Source organism: Diadema antillarum, unplaced genomic scaffold, assembly GCF_040938485.1.
Source record: "Diadema antillarum isolate AM-2024a unplaced genomic scaffold, OU_Dant_1.0 seq00000616_RagTag, whole genome shotgun sequence".
NCBI lineage: Eukaryota > Metazoa > Echinodermata > Echinoidea > Diadematoida > Diadematidae > Diadema > Diadema antillarum.
This window is the reverse complement of record NW_027271540.1, coordinates 455,101-471,655: the sequence shown is the minus strand read 5'-3', so window position 1 is coordinate 471,655 and position 16,555 is coordinate 455,101. Positions and strand designations below refer to the sequence as shown.

Genomic DNA, 16,555 nt, shown 5'->3' with positions numbered 1-16,555 from the left:
GTGTTTTCTTCTGGACCCCTCGGTATAGAACAGCTCCACCATGAGGGCGGAGCTGAATAGGGCCATCCAGCCGCAGTTTCATACTTTTGTGACAACTTCTTTGTTTAATTCAATAAGAAGTGATGTATGGGGCCTACATATTTTATTTTGCGGGAATTAAATCAATAAATCATTCAATCAAAGATAGAAGTATTGATACTAAAACAGGTCTGATAAAAATAATATATATATAGATATAACAGCAAATAATAAGGAAATATTTCATGTCTGCAAGGGTGTAGTTTTCGGCGGAGCAGGACATTAATAAATTTTGTGAACGTATAAGTAATATGCTATATCGAAATATCTTGACAAACTCTTTTTCGATAGCCATCATCTTAATCACACAGGAAGATGTTCTGAGTAGGCCTATATTTCACGTGAATTAACGAGTAATTATGTTTATTGATATTCGAAGATTTCTGTTGTTGCCAGCGATTTCAATTATGAATGATGATAAAGAACGTCGAATATCAATATTTTCTGAAAGAAATTTTAAATGAATAAATCGTTGCTGCTCATGATAACGTGTATTGACCAGGAAACTAGTAGCTGTTTTGTATTCTCAAAACAATTCCTCTGTAGATTAAACAGGCACTAACTATGAACAATTAGGGCCTATTATACTCCATATCATTAACTTATAAAGCATACATTCCTATAAACAAAACATAAAACATGTACTTGTATGAAAAGACCCTCTGTTTTCTATTGATGATTATCGTGCTACATTGTTACCTGAAAGTCTTATAATTATGATATCCCTGAACATTCTACGTATAAGATTTGTTATTATTTTCATTATGATTCAGGGAATTCCACTCATAATTATGTGCGTTGCATAGTATCGAGTCATCCTTAATTTTTATATACACATACGTGAATGTAAAGAAAGGAAAGCTTATTCAAGGAAGATTATCAAGACTACAACCCCATATAAAATAACAGGCCTCTTCTCTAAACATGTTTTAGTAACTGCTCTGAAGCTTATCTCGCTCAGTTCTTATACAGACATATACATACACACACACACACACACACATGTGTGTGTGTGTGTGTGTGCGTGTGTGTGTGTGTGTGGGTGTGTGTGTGTGTGTGTGTGTGTGTTTGTGTGTGTGTGTGTGTGTGTTATTATTATTATTATCATTACTATAATCCTTTAGAGTTCTATTACAGTTTGGTATTCCCGAGGTTTTGAGTCCGAAAAAAAAAAAATGGCTCTTAATTTCGAAGGTCCGTTCATTTTGGGATTATGATAAATCCTATTTCATTTTCGGATTGACGAACATTAAAATTTATGTTAAGAAATGAAGGAACCTTCGGACCCTTTCATTTTCGGATTACGAACCTCGTTTGATTTTCCTTAACGAACCCTCGAAACTCCGAACTATACTTTTCTATTTCATTTTCAGAATGAGAAACCTTATTTCATTTTTTATTAATGAAACTTCGGAGTAACGGACACCACCCTACATAATATGAATAAAAATTAATCTCAGAAAGTGTCTTTCGTGTTACCAACAATACATGGTTTGCCACTATACAATCCCAGTCACTATAAAGATACCTATACACTGTATAGCTGGATCTACTACTGATGTTATTATTAATCCACAGCGCATGGATAGGAACTTTATAAGCACTGACTCGCAAGGATCTAAAATTGAGCAAAGAATGATTACAATGCAATCGTCCTGTAGAAGGAGTCATGTAGGCCCTATACACTAACTATACAGTGGATATAGGCAGGATTGACATGCTAAAGGTCGGAGTTCCCGCAAAAAAAAAAGTGTGTCCATACTGTCTGATACTGGTACTTAATGGCAATCAATGACTGAGTCTGCGTATTCAAATACATTGACCCTAATAATACTCTATGTCGTCAATATAAGTTTTGGAGTAGCCTATTCGTGATGGGACCTCATCGAAATTTTCAGAATGATCATACAAATGGCACATAACAGGCCCCTATATCAGATTATACCATGGCATATTCATTACAATCTATGTATCATACCCGCATAACAGTGAATGCCGGTAATATTGTAGGCCTTTCCAATAATGCAATACGGAAAGCCGTTTCTCAGACCGTCACGATTTATTATTATGATGTTGTCGTGCCAGCGTTCGTCTTGATTACTTTTTTTGGTGGTGCTCGATAATGATGACGTTGTTTTTGTTGTTATTTTGTATTAAAAAAAAGAAAAATAAAAGACGGTCGAAGGATCCTATGGGTCATATTCGCATTGTAAATGGTATTTTCCCCCCAATAGACACAACTTGATGAACTCGAACCATAGTTTCGGACCGCCAAAACGTCCACGTTAGGGACGGTACATTCATACCATCAGCATGTTCACATCTATCTTCCCATGGTTACCTATGTCCCTCACAGTATTTTGGTTTTTTTTTTTCTTATTTGTTTCTGTGGTGAAATATCAATCATAAATGTCGAAATGATGGGCAGTGATTTAGTATATAAACTACAATTGTATTCATCTGAGGTAGACCGTCGTTTCGGAACTTTCCTCGCTACTAAAGGTATATTTGCAGTATATGCATATAATTACAAAACTTCGATTCAAACTTGTCTCCATCAATTATTCAATATCGATTCGGAACTTGGGGATTTCCCCTGCCGAGTCAATAATTATCCGCACTTCCGCATTTATTCTTGATTAGTATAAGCTTTCAAATTTGATATTATACGACGACACCACGCATATATGCATAAAAACGCAAGGCAAGTATGGGTAGGTCTAAACTAGTACATTAAATTGATATCATTGTTTTCAACATAGCAACTGACATGTAATTGATTTCAACTAAGATTGCTCTGATTCATTTACTTTTTTGTCCGACATGCTTTAAATCAAATATTTGCAGGCCATTTTTTTTTTCAATTTAGGCCTACCTTCCAAGTAATGAAATAACCGAAACAATGTACCCCAATAAGCAGCCTGTCATGATAAAATTTTTTCTATGCTTTTGTTTTTATTCAAATAAGAAAGATTGCATTATTTACAACAGAATTTGCAAGATTAGAAGATAATTATTACAAGGTGTAATTAAGAGCAAAATAAAATCATAACATAAAATTGCATGACTGTCGGCTTTATACATTTGACACTCAAACACACGCAAAAATGTATGTAAAACTTTGTCGGGAATAATTTACAGCAGCGGGTCCAGAGGGAGCGCAACCGACACATGCCCCCCCCCCCTTTATTTTTCGTTAAAAACAAAAGAAATAAAAAGATAAAAATGGAATGAAACCCGGAAGAGGCACCAGAAATATTAATGCCCCCCCCCCTTACAGAATTCCTGGATTCACCCCTGATTTATACATTACATGTGTATTAGTGAATTTCAAGAAATGTAATAATTTGCTTATGAGATAGTGACAATTTTATTGTGCCAAAACACATAGAAATCAAATCTCATAACTTCTTTCTACAATACATGTACCAATGAAATTACCATTGCTGTGTGCTTTGCTCTGAATTAATTTCATAGTTGTTTTTTGTTTTGTTTTTTCGTGTTTTTGTTTGTTTGTTTTTTGTGCAGAGAGACACTAAACTTAATACACTCGAACGTGTGCGTGGAAGTAATAGTGATTGCAAAAGGTGAACCTAATTGATTAGGATACCATATTCAAACAAATTTCTTTTCCGAGAGACATCCTAGTATCCAAAGTGAAACAAACGATTCTCCCAATATTTGCACACTTTGCTTCATTGATTTTCTTTTAATCTGATTTTGAGTGTCTGACACAGGGGCACAACCCCTGCAGCCAGGAAATTCAAACCAGGGAACTCATCATAGTTCCTGTTCTTCGACTGAGCTCTAACAGCTCCACTTGCTATTGAAGTACAGTGTAGCTTCTAACGTAGACACATTTGTATAATGTATGCCAAGCATACATGTATTACACGCACTAACATTTTGTAAAAGCGATGTTGCCTGCAACACATCCACATCAGTCATCCCACACATTACCACGCTCAAGCATTAACACACCCAAACACAATATATGCAGGATGTACACACACATACACACACACACTCACACACACACACACACACACACACACACACACACACACGCACACACACACATTTCTTTTAACTGTATGTGTAAGTTTGACTGTCAATGGAATTCTTTACACTTTGAAGGAAATGCTGTTGTGTGCACTATTCTAACTTCAGCATTAGAAGGTCCCCCGACATCCACTAATCCTATGTTGATTTATAATGTGAATACACATAAAATGTAATACAGTACATGACACAGTGAACAATTCTGTAATTCATTTAAGTTAAAATGTATTGCAGATTTTATTTTCTTAAAGCACCCACAAAGCTAATACCCTACAAATAACTCCACCTTTTATGATGTCATCAGCAGTCAATAAAACAACCTTCAAAATGCCCAGTGTTATACACCATGCTATTGCCTTGACTGATCAAAAGTAACCAATAGTAAGACATGTCTCATTGAGAAACATATCAGAATCTTTTGATTGTTATTGTCTTTGCCTTGTGGAAAATGCTCTAGTACAATTGTACAGAGAATAGTGCAAGCTATGGTGTGGAACCGTTTTATGTGAAACCCGTCTTGCTGTACAAGTGTACGAGCTGATGCACCTGGTTATAGCAAAGTGCAGACCATTACGTATTGTTGCATATACAGTATATGACATTCAACAGACTTCACTGGCCATGATGATAGCATGAGAGGCAAGAAAAAAAAAAGAAGAAAAGAGATTTTTGAGGAGTTGAGCTTGGTGAGAACAGAAAAATAAATACAACGTATATCAAATCATTAAGACCCTTTGATGCATTTTGATCAAACAATTCTTCGATTTGTGTTGTGAAGATCAATTCATGTCAGCGGAAGAAAGGATAGACATACATGTACGACCAGAACTGGATATCAGGGAGCCTTTAACTAAGCACATGTTCCATCAAATTCACTGCTGTTGGGTTTTTAGTTTATCTTCATTTTATGTTCGTGGGTTTGTTAGGAGTATTTTTTTCTCAAGGGGTTTGATGAGATTAATGTCAATACACAGCACATACCCTATACATATAATCATTATGAATTATTACCAGAGTAAATAGGCAACATCTATAATTGGGTATTTTACAAAATTTATTGGCATTGTGTCGGGTGACATCAACATCTTTCTCTCTTTCCAACATCAAACACTCTGTCCAAGGATGGCTCCTGCAAATGAACAGTCTTACCATATACAGTACAAAGTCCATGGTTTGAGTTCAGCTGTATTACACTCCAAAGAGAACATACACTGGCTAAAAACTTGTAAAATTATCACAGCTTTGTCTTACAGTGAAGTAACCTGTTGTTGTATGTTTAATATACAGCCAATTTGTACATCTACCTTGTGCCCAGTTGAAAACACGTTGGCTATATGCCTGAAATACCTGTAGCTAAACTAAATCACATTTATTGTGCTAACTGATGCAATCATTTTGTAATGATGTGAAAGTGCAAGTCCAGACACTGCATAGTCTTTGTACAGATTTAACTACACAATTTACATAATACAGCTGGCATAACTAACTCATTGAGAAGAGCATGGTCGTTTTTCAGTATTTTTTTCTTCTTCTTTGAAAAAAAAAAGCAAAACCTGTAACAAGTCATGTGATTTCCATACAAGGGGTGCAACTGCAAGCCCCAATTATTGAAACATGAATTTGATTCCATAATCAATGTTAAAGACAAATATGAAAAGAAAAATCCAGGGCAAAAATGACAATGAAACTACCAAACTTGATTGCCAAAGGCCGAGTTCAAAGGTCATAATCTTGAAGTAGACTGGGAGTACTCTGACTCTGGAAAACACCTTCTCTTTCTTCTTCTTCTTTTTCTTAACAGTAATTAATTACAAACAGCAAACCAGAACAGAGGAATGAAAATGAAGGTCAGCAATGATTGCATTTTTGTTCGGGAAAGTTGGCAGATGAACTATCCACGTGAGAATAGTGAACACTATACAGTGCATAAAGTATCTTATTTTTGAAGTAAATTCTTGGAATTCATAATTTTGAATCTCTACTTCAAACGGAAATTAACTTAAGATCCAACTACAGAAAAGAACAAAACAAAATGGAATCAGACAATTGTTTCCATCAGAGAAATTTGAAATAAACGTGGAATTCTTCATATCTACTGTCACTACTTCTATCCAAGAGCATAGTGCTAAGAATGATGCAGACATAGACTAAAGAGGGCGCTATTTGTTTCCAGTTGACAACAAGGCCAGCAGCCCAGCAGCGATTGCCACTGACAAAATGTAGTTTCTGGAGGAGAGAAGGTAAAGGAAAAACAAAGTACTACCAACATGAGAAAATAAATCACTGTCATAAAGTAAAGTGAATTTAGCAAGATATACAAAATTATTCAATCTTGGTAAAGGATGTATGACTGATGAAAATTTGTCGGTTCTGTCTACTGAAAGTTAGAACGACATACAGCAGCTACCAGAAACTGTTCTGAAAGAGTGAGTGTATGATTGTAGTCATCTATCCATAATTAATGGAGTAATACATTAAAAAAGTCAAAGGATAAACTGATAAATTGGGACATGGTGATTATAGCATTCAGGAATTTTGGGTCTCACTAAAACAATCAGAACATGAGTTCACTATCAATTCATAAAGAATATTGTACTGTACATTATTATAATGGTACAAAAGTATACAAAGTACTTCTGTCAGTGAATATAACAGCTGACACTTTGCCCCCCCCCCCCCATGTTTATCAATCCGTGAACTAATTGAGCCAATATCAATAAAGCCATATTCCTACAGAAGGGTGTCATTACATTTAGCTCCTGTCAGTACTGGATTACTTTTGAGTGCAAATATAGAAATTATCTCAAAGATAGCAAGGACTATAAAATCAGAAAAAAGAGGTATTTCATTCACGTTCACAAAGAATTCTCACACAAGTTAGATTTCCTCAATGACTAGATCCCATCGTACCACTGTGAGGACAAATCTCGAATGAGTTGATGGAAAAGGATACATATTTGGATCTTGTGACTTGAGAAGGAAGAATGAGACGGAGAGGACCAGCATCAGATAGAGGGCGTTGTTGTAGAATATTGAGAAAGTTGTGGCTTCGTAGTCTGCTACCTCATTCTTTTTCCACAGGATCCTATGTAATGTTGAGGAAAGAATAAAAGAGCATGATACAAACAATCCATTCATCATACACAGCTGCTGTACACAAATACATCAAATAATGAACACATATATGTATAAACATACTTTCAGATAGATTCTATGTAATTAGAAGTAGATCCATAGGCATTCTAAATATATACAAAGCCTGTGCAATGAAGTTCCAACTCATACACAATTTACAAAGAGTCTGATAAGTGAATGACCAAAAACAGAACAAAATATGAACATTTATCTGAAATATCCCCCCCCCCCAAAAAAAAAGGGGGGAAATAACGAAGGACAAAAGATGGTGACAGCTTACCTCTCATCCTTCTCCTTACGAGACATCTTCTTACTGTCAGCATCACTAAGCTTCTTCATGACTTCCTTGCTGACTGCATCCTCCCTCTTAGGAGCAATCCTACAGACAGACGACAGCCACAAAGGAACAATTGTCAACGTCTCGCACACAAGGTGCTACAGGTACATATTAAAAGTGCTTGCCCAGGGTATGTCAAAATCAAAGTCAAGCAAGTGTTTTGAAACAGTGTGAAAAAGTGCTTGCCCAAAGTGGGCAAGCAAAAAGTTCTGAAGTCACCTTTTTTTCACCCCACCCCCCCCCCTTGCAACCCATGAAGTCAACCATACAGAAATTCAAAGATAACGACTGCTTACTGATGGAATGCACTTTAATTTCATTTCAACAAATTTCCAACATTGTTGTGAAGAAGCTCCAATTCAATGCAACTCAAACACTCGATAGTAATAAGTTTGCTTCTCCAATATGTTTAGGTGTGTATATGCTGTTTATTCAAATGATCAAGTTTTATCACTTACAGTACAAGTGATTTTACATACATGTATCATATTCTTGTTTGGGCAAGTGTTCAGCATTATATGATTGCCTGAACAGGCAAGTGGTAGGGGAAAAAAGTATTTAGCACCCTGCAGACAGTCAGAACATTATCATGGACAGTATATTAAAAGAATCTTAAAACTGGATCAGTCAGTATTTTCAATTTCTCAAACTGCTGAGGTTGAGGACATTTCTGCCATAAGAAATTTTCACAGAATAAATTCATGTCACATATACATAATGACATACTGGTACACACTTTGTGCCTACTAAACTGTTGCGAATAATCATACACAAGTCAGAAAATGTCCCATAATAAACTGCATTCTGGAGCCTGTGCCTCTGGGAAACTTCATTTTCTCATGATTAATTTTCTGATCAATGAAATTATCTGAAATGATTCAATCATTTGCTAAGTTTGTGCCAATATTCAGGATTCCCTTGTGAGAACATAGCAATAGTAGCATCCCATTCCTATTCACCAAGATTACTAGTTTGACCGTGTACCGGTAAACTTGCCTACCTCTCAAACCCATGCACAGTATGCAAACAAACACATCAAAAGCAAAATGAGTTTGTTTTTTTTTCTTGTGCAGTTTGTTGCCAAAAATTCCCTCCTGAACAATTATTAAATACGGCACTTTAACTAACACCTATACATCAATAATATGCAGTCTTAGTTGACTTTGTTTGAATCTTACTTGTGCTTGAGGACGAACTTGACATTCTTGTAGGCAAACGCCACCAGCCAGCTACTGATGATCGTCATGACTACAAACATGACAATAGACTGGGACTGGAACAGGTCCACCTGATGGATACGCCAAAACAGCCCTGCAAGAAAGCATTGTGTCACAGAGCTGAAAGCATTGATGTACAACTCTTAAAGGGTGTGTACAGTTCTGGTTGAGGTGAGGATTTAGCTTTTAACATTTTGCGAGATATTCAGAAACCACTCTATGAGATGTCAAAGAGCATGCAAATCTAAGGGGTATCAAAAGTTTATTTGATGAAAATCGGTTTTGAAATGGCTGAGATATCCAAAAACAAGGTGAAACAAAGAGATCCTAATAAAAGGCATGGCCTGTCGCCTTTTATTGTCACTTTTTTTTTATATCTCAGCCACTTGAAAACCAATTTTCATCAAATAAACGTTGGATCCTTCTTAAAATTACATGCTCTTTCATATTTCATTAAGATGTTTCTCATTATCTCACTTAGGAATGTTCAAAAAATGAATCCCAACCTCAACCAGTACTGTACAGTCCCTTTAAAGCATGTAGGGAAAGGCAAAAGAATCTTTGAGGTCTAAGTCCACACTTTACAGGCCCGAATTCACAAAGGTGGTCCATGGTTTAACCCATTGACAAAAATTGTACAGGGGAAACTCGGTATAAAGAACACTGCTATAACGAGATATCGGTTATAACGAGGAAATTTTCTCGGTCCCAAATTTCCTTCCACACAAGTCTTTGTAAAATGCTACTCTTATAGCGAGATCGGCTATAACGAATTAACTGCTGTAACGAGATAAATTTTGTGACTTCCAAACAAAGAAAAACATAGTAAATCAAACCTGCTATAGCGAGGTAAAGCAAAATGCCTTCGGTAAAGCTTTACTTCACCTGTGCTATCATCTTCCGAGATTGTAAAGCTTGATGTGCCAAAAACTGTCTTGTACAGGGGAAACTCGGTATAACGAACACTGCTATAACGAGATATCGGTTATAACGAGGAAATTTTCTCGGTCCCAAATTTCCTTCCACACAAGTCTATGTAAAATGCTACTCTTATAGCGAGATCGGCTATAACGAAATAACTGCTATAACGAGATAAATTTTGTGACTTCCAAACAAAGAAAAACATAGTAAATAAAACCTGCTATAGCGAGGTAAAGCAAAATGCCTTCGGTAAAGCTTTACTTCGCCTGTGCTATCATCTTCCGAGATTGTAAAGCTTGATGCGCCAAAAACTGTCTTGTACACACATAATCATTTTCTTCAATGCACTCCAGCTAGCACTGCATGTTGTACGTGTGAAGTGTGTGTGTGCACGCACACTGATACATGCAGAAAATGTGGTGGGACGGCCATATGTATACATGACATCATCATGACGTTTAGCAGGTGTGAGGCAATCTGATGCTGTGATTGGCCTTCTACTTAGGGAATTCCCCGTCTTCACACACACGCAGTCATAATGTACATACAGAATGTGTCACATACACACACAGCATTGTGCAGATCATATTCAAGCTTTCCACACAACACACACCCATACGATAACGGTAACCATGCACATACCAATCCACAGACGATCTTGATACATTTTATTGCAAGCTATATAAATTTACAAATTCAAACATCTACAATTAATAAGAAACACATTCTTGATATTGGATTTCCTTGGCAAAACATCTTCTTACCCATAAAGGTGAGTAATTCCCTCACACACAATATCAAGTTTTCAGTATTGATTGAAATATGATGGGTAGTCCCACATGTGCAAATTAATGTCATTATTTTATGCCTTCTTTTATGCCTACTGATATAACGAGATATTGGCTATAACGAGGAAAATGACTCGGTCCCGACCATCTCGTTATATCGAGTTTCCACTGTATACACATCATCATTTTCTTCAGTGCACTCCAGCTAGCACTGCATGTTGAACGTGTGAAGTGTGTGTGTGTGCGCACACTGATACATGCAGAAAATGTGGTGGGACGGCCATATGTATGTGATCATCATGACGTTTAGCAGGTGTGAGGCAATCTGATGCTGTGATTGGCCTTCTACTTAGGGAATTCCCCGTCTTCACACACACACAGTCATAATGTACATTGTATACAGAATGTGTCACATACACACACAGCATTGTGCAGACCATATTCAAGCTTTCCACACAGCACACACCCATACGATAACCACATACCAATCCACAGACGATCTTGATACAATCGCAAGCTATATAAATTTACAAATTCATACATCTACAATTAATAAGAAACACATTCTTGATATTGGATTTCCTTGGCGAAAAACATCTTCTTACCCATAAAGGTGAGTAATTCCCTCACACACAATATCAAGTTATCAGTATTGATTGACATATGATGGGTAGTCCCACATGTGCAAATTAATGTCTTTATTTTATGCCTTCTTTTATGCCTACTGATATAACCAGATATCGGCTATAACGAGGAAAATGACTCGGTCCCGACCATCTCGTTATATCGAGTTTCCACTGTACCACCTTCGTGAATTCGAGCCACAATATAGTAAATTATGTACAGCTCTATGTGTATTTAAAACATTTACGAAATCATCACCTATTCATTCAAAGTGAAAAATCATTTGACATATTCATCCTTCCAAGGTTTATGATATAGAAATGAATCAATACAATTAAACAAATACAAAAGTAACCATGGAAACTTTAAAAAGTTGGTTGGTAATGATACTGGTACCCCCCCCCAAAAAAAAAGGCAATAGCAAAAGAAATCATTACTTTGAGACTTGTAACTTTACCGAAATGTAAGATAATTCAAACAAAGTGTCAAATTATTTTCAATTACATTGTAAAGCATTGTGACAAATGTTCCAGCAAATATGTTTACAAGTTTGACTCAAATTGTGTTTAGCTAGCTTTAAAAGAAATCGGAAAAAGAAATAACAACACCATGCACCAATGACTTTCAGACGGGTTCTATCCTTAGATTTTTTTTTTATTTTCATCTTTTTGCCATCTAAAGGGTATCATTGACCCTCAACTCCTGTAGTTATGTGGCCCCCCGATTCAAGACTACGAAAAATGTTTGCATTTGTACAGTGTGCATGCGATCAAGCACATTGATGGACAGTGCACTAGCGTACATGTATGGCACTCAGCACTCTCTTGATCTCAGATCTCGTACATTCTCTTGTTTCTAGATTCATAAAACATCAAATTTCAAGGATCTATTTTAAGGTGTTATATAAAGGGCAAGTCCAAGATAAGGTCCCCTCAGAAGGCAAAATTTCATCTTTGCTCAATATTGACATGTTTGGTATCATTTTGAAGCTTATGAGTTGAAGTTTTGATTTCCATGGAGGAAAAAATTATATTACGTAAATTTATGCAAATTTCAAGGGCTTCATTTGCATAAATGTGAAACACAGCGTTACGTATGGGACATTTATAAAAATTCATATTAATTCAAAGGAAAGCAATTGATATTTGATTAATATGTGGACATAAGAAGTTCATCAAATAGTTTAACTTGGTATGAAAATTTAGGGATTATGCAAATGATTATGCAAATTAGCTCGTGTCCTATCATGAGATGTCCCATACGTAACAAATTGAGGTCATTTTTTTAGGTTTTTTCTTAAATTGCTAAGGTTATATTAATGCCCTTTTGGAAAGTTCTAATTTATTGTTTAGAGAAATTAAATACCATAGAAAAAAGAAAAAACAGTAAAAGGAATATTTTTTATTAGGCATTGAAATAATGTTACGTATGGGACAAATGCGTTACGTATGGGACATCCTCATACATAATGCATGTGAATGCATGTAGCTAGCTGGGAAGGTCTCTCAGTACACAAATGGTCAATCATCCTGAAGAAAGCATCCCAACATTGTGGCTACTTTTTGAGTTATAGACACTTTAAACAATACATGTACTTGACTGAACAATTTTCAGAAAGGGGGAGGGGAAAATGGCAAAATACAGAATGAAAAATCAGCATTAAAGCGATGGTATAGTTTTTTGCAGAAATGGGGATTCAGCTTTCAACATTTAATGAGATGATTGGAAACCAATTATATGAATTACTAAAGAGCATACAATCCTAAGACTAGAGGAATTCAAAGTTTAGTGATGGAGATCCAATTTGAAATGGTTGTAATATAAATATTTTAAAAAAATATAAAGTAAAATGATTTTTTTTTTAATTGCAAGTGATACACAAATTGTCCTTATTCAGGTTTCAATAATAGCCACGACAAAATTCATGGGTATACATACTGAGGTGTGACTCGAATCAATGACCTGACTGCTAGACAGACATCATATCTACTCGATCACTTGGGTTCCACGCAGCAGGTATTGCTTATTTATAAAAATTAATATTTCTTGTGTCAAATTGTGTGTTATTGAAATGAAATGGCAAACTGCCCTTCATCAATGGAAGTAAACACTTTAAACTATTCAATTTTTCAGTAGTAACTATCCTGATAAAAATAGGGCATACATACTCAGGTTGGTCATAAAAATATAGAATATGATTAAATATGATTATGATGGTAAATATTTGGGGAATATTGTTCCCTTGTCAATCTGGATCAGTATTTGAGTAGTTTCAACTGATTCAATTTCAATAATTATGCAAAAATTTGTTTATGGGTATTTTGCAAAATTACTTTGCAAAATACCCATAAACATGTCTCTCCACACACTAAACAAATGGGGGACAAAGGGCATGCATACTCAGGTTGGTCATAAAAATGTAAAAATATGATTGAATATGATTAGGATGGTGAATATTTGGGGAATATTGTTTCCTTGACAATCTGGATCAGTATTTGAGTAGTTTCAACTGATTTTACTTCAATAATTATGCAAAATACCCATAAACATGGTTCTTCACACACTAAATGAATGGGGGACAAACTGTCCCATACGTAACTGTCCCATACGTAACACGTCATGTCTGTCTTTAATTAGAACCTGTAATTAGAGCTTTTTGCCTAATGACACGAAACTTACCTGTGATAATCTTCAAGTGTTGTGACTTTCATCACAGTGAGTTACAAGTTGTAGAATGAAATACTTTCAGAGAGTTTTGAGGTTGAAAAAAATGTTCAAAAAAACAAAATTTTTCTGGTCCCATACGTAACGGCACATATTTTCTCTTCTAGAATATAATTGTGAAGGTAATTTTTCTCCATTTTTTGCATGATTATACTTCTCCTAGATATCAATCACCATGATAAAGTTTAATATGATCAAAAGCCATTAACACTATTTTTCAGGTCATAAAAGTCTCTGAATGTCCCATACGTAACGCGCGTGTTATCTTGGACTTGCCCTAAAACAAATAATAACTGGGGGGGGGGGGTTCCATTCATGCACTGGACAGAATATTTCATGTGGTGAAAGATGAAATTACCGATACATTCAACTCAGATAGCTCAGCTGCGCCTCGTTGAATGAATGTTGAACTTGAATTCAACTCACATTTCATCTTTCACGAGATCACCACATGAAACATTCTGTGAATTGCACTCAAAAACATTTGTTATTTGCATACCCACTGCATCAGTAAATTTTACAGAATGAAACTAAAGGACCAAACAAGAAATGCCATTAATATACAAATGATGCACAGGATAGAGTGTGTTAGTGTTATTGACAATGGTGCGACATGCACGAGGCGCAGCCGAGTGCATGTTTGCAACCGTTGTCAATACTCAAGAGTGAGCCGCACCTTCACTAACGCCACGAAATAATCCTGCGCATCATTTGTTTTATAAAATGGGTCGAAAACTAACAGCATTATTCACGTACCTTTGTGGGTCAATACCAGTCAGCTACATGTAGCACTCGCTCAAAAGTCAAGATGTCCGAAGATATTCGTCCCAAACATTTACGCACGTCGCACTCGGAAATCCCGCACATAAGTACTGTACGTACGTATAAGAGTATACGTACGCCACGTACTGTTATGCACAAGAAAGGCCGCCGGCTGTTGTGGCAGCCCGCGGCCCGAACTAGAAGTTGTTTACAGGATTGACAGCGCGTATAGTAGCGCGTGACGCACTTGTAACAACTGATTGAGTGCGCACTGCTAGTGTAAAACATTGTGACGTACGTCAGGCCAGGGAGGTGGAAGAGAGACTCTTCTTAGTGCATACCTGAAGAAAATAATGCACGCACACGTGACTCATTTCAGCGCTTCCAATTGGCTACATTCTTGAACCCATTTTATAATGCAGGGTTCGAAATTGGCGATGGTCCGCTGGCCATTGGCCACCCAAAATCATGTCGGACTAGCTAAAAATCACAAAATTCTGAAGTAACTAGTCCGTCTGGCTAGCCAAAATATTGCTTCAGTGTCAAAATTGATTCTAAGTAGTCCGCCTGGCTAGTTAAAAAAAAAGTTAAGTGCGACCCCTGTGATGGTTGACACACAGCCACAGTCATGAATCGTGAATGATTTTAGAATCAGGCCCACACACTGTCTCGCTGATTGGCAAGTGGGGCCGATTGGAGTAGGCCTAGACACGTTCTATATAGGCCTACATATGCGACATAAAATGCTCTAAAATACCATGGATTTTACAAGCGATACGGTATGCAAATAGCCTCACAATAAGGATAAATAGCACATTCAGTTTTCATAGCCTTGCACGATTGATACCGAGCGAGCGAGTTGTGTGCATTCGCTCGGCATTATCAATGGCATTCAATGCCATGGTGGCATGCTACGCATACGTGGCACAGCAGACCAGTGGAAGTGTGGGTCTATCAGTATCACTATACGGGTTTCAAAGTACATACACTCGACTCAAAATAACCAATTTCTTACATGTTGGGATCGCTGAAACAATAAATGCGTTGCCGTAGAACAACGCAGATGATTTAGTGGAGACGTTTCTGCTGAAATCCTGGAGCAAAAGCTCCTCTTCCTTCGTCAGTTTCTTGCCACCAGCCATTATTTCTCAGCAACCTGTCACCCGAGACTGAAGAGAACCCAAAAGAGGACGAGCGCAGATCAATCGAATATTCAGTACTCAGTATACAACACACAAATCGAGTTGCACATGTATGGAGGCCAGACAAGTCGATAAGCCTACAATTCGGACAAATCTCGGCCCCAGCCGGGAAACTGTCAGCCTCGCAGTGATACATATTTTTAGTCTGCTCAGTGATAGAATAAGATTATCCTCAAAGTACGAAGCAAAGCAACACATTTGAGAATCTACCCTCTCATTTCATTGTTGTTGAAAAAATTGGTGTGTATAGTCAACCTCATCCTTTACCAGGTTTACTTATGAATCAAACACACCCCAGAAAGTAAAACTTTGGAAACTCCTGCCATGGTACGGTACAACACCCGGTCATATTCAGCTGTATGACTGTGTCTTATTGGATTGATGGCATATATACAATATAAAAGCAAAAGAGAAGGGAGTATTTCCATTTGCTACTTAAAATTTTACAGCAAATAGGACCTATTTTAATGCATAAACATGTCCGGTATTACTGGTTGCCCCCGCAACCGTATATAGCTGACAACCATGTCAGTCAGATTTTACGGCGTGTGTTGTTCTGTTCCAATAATGGTGGATGAAAATTATAATGGGATTTTCTTGGTTGTACTTTTGCTGAAGGACCAACTATGAAGCAATAGCTGTGAATGGCCCTATTATGGTCTTCTTGATATTTCTCTTATTTTCCATGTGACATAGCCTATTTGC

The 16,555-nt window shown here is 36.7% G+C and overlaps 1 protein-coding gene across 1 annotated transcript; it reads right to left on the bottom strand.

Moving 5' to 3' along the window:
* Positions 1 to 5,173: 5,173 nt before the first annotated feature.
* Positions 5,174 to 15,837, bottom strand: LOC139735988 (translocon-associated protein subunit gamma-like). Its single transcript, XM_071646741.1, has 5 exons — positions 15,664 to 15,837; positions 8,791 to 8,923; positions 7,556 to 7,654; positions 7,094 to 7,225; positions 5,174 to 6,366 (listed from the first exon to the last, which is right to left on the bottom strand). Exons 1-5 carry the CDS (start codon positions 15,788 to 15,790, stop codon positions 6,300 to 6,302), a joined length of 558 nt encoding a protein of 185 aa, XP_071502842.1. The 5' UTR covers positions 15,791 to 15,837; the 3' UTR covers positions 5,174 to 6,299.
* Positions 15,838 to 16,555: the final 718 nt, after the last annotated feature.

What these genes read in the sequence shown, in the direction of transcription:
- LOC139735988 (XM_071646741.1), bottom strand. Translation starts at nt 15,790, where the DNA reads ATGGCTGGTGGCAAGAAACTGACGAAGGAAGAGGAGCTTTTGCTCCAG. An exon ending in TGTTTCAGCGATCCCAACAT is followed by an intron (nt 8,924 to 15,663) that starts GTAAGAAATTGG and finishes GCTTTCTTGCAG; the next exon opens with GGCTGTTTTGGCGTATCCAT. An exon ending in CGTAAGGAGAAGGATGAGAG is followed by an intron (nt 7,226 to 7,555) that starts GTAAGCTGTCAC and finishes AACATTACATAG; the next exon opens with GATCCTGTGGAAAAAGAATG.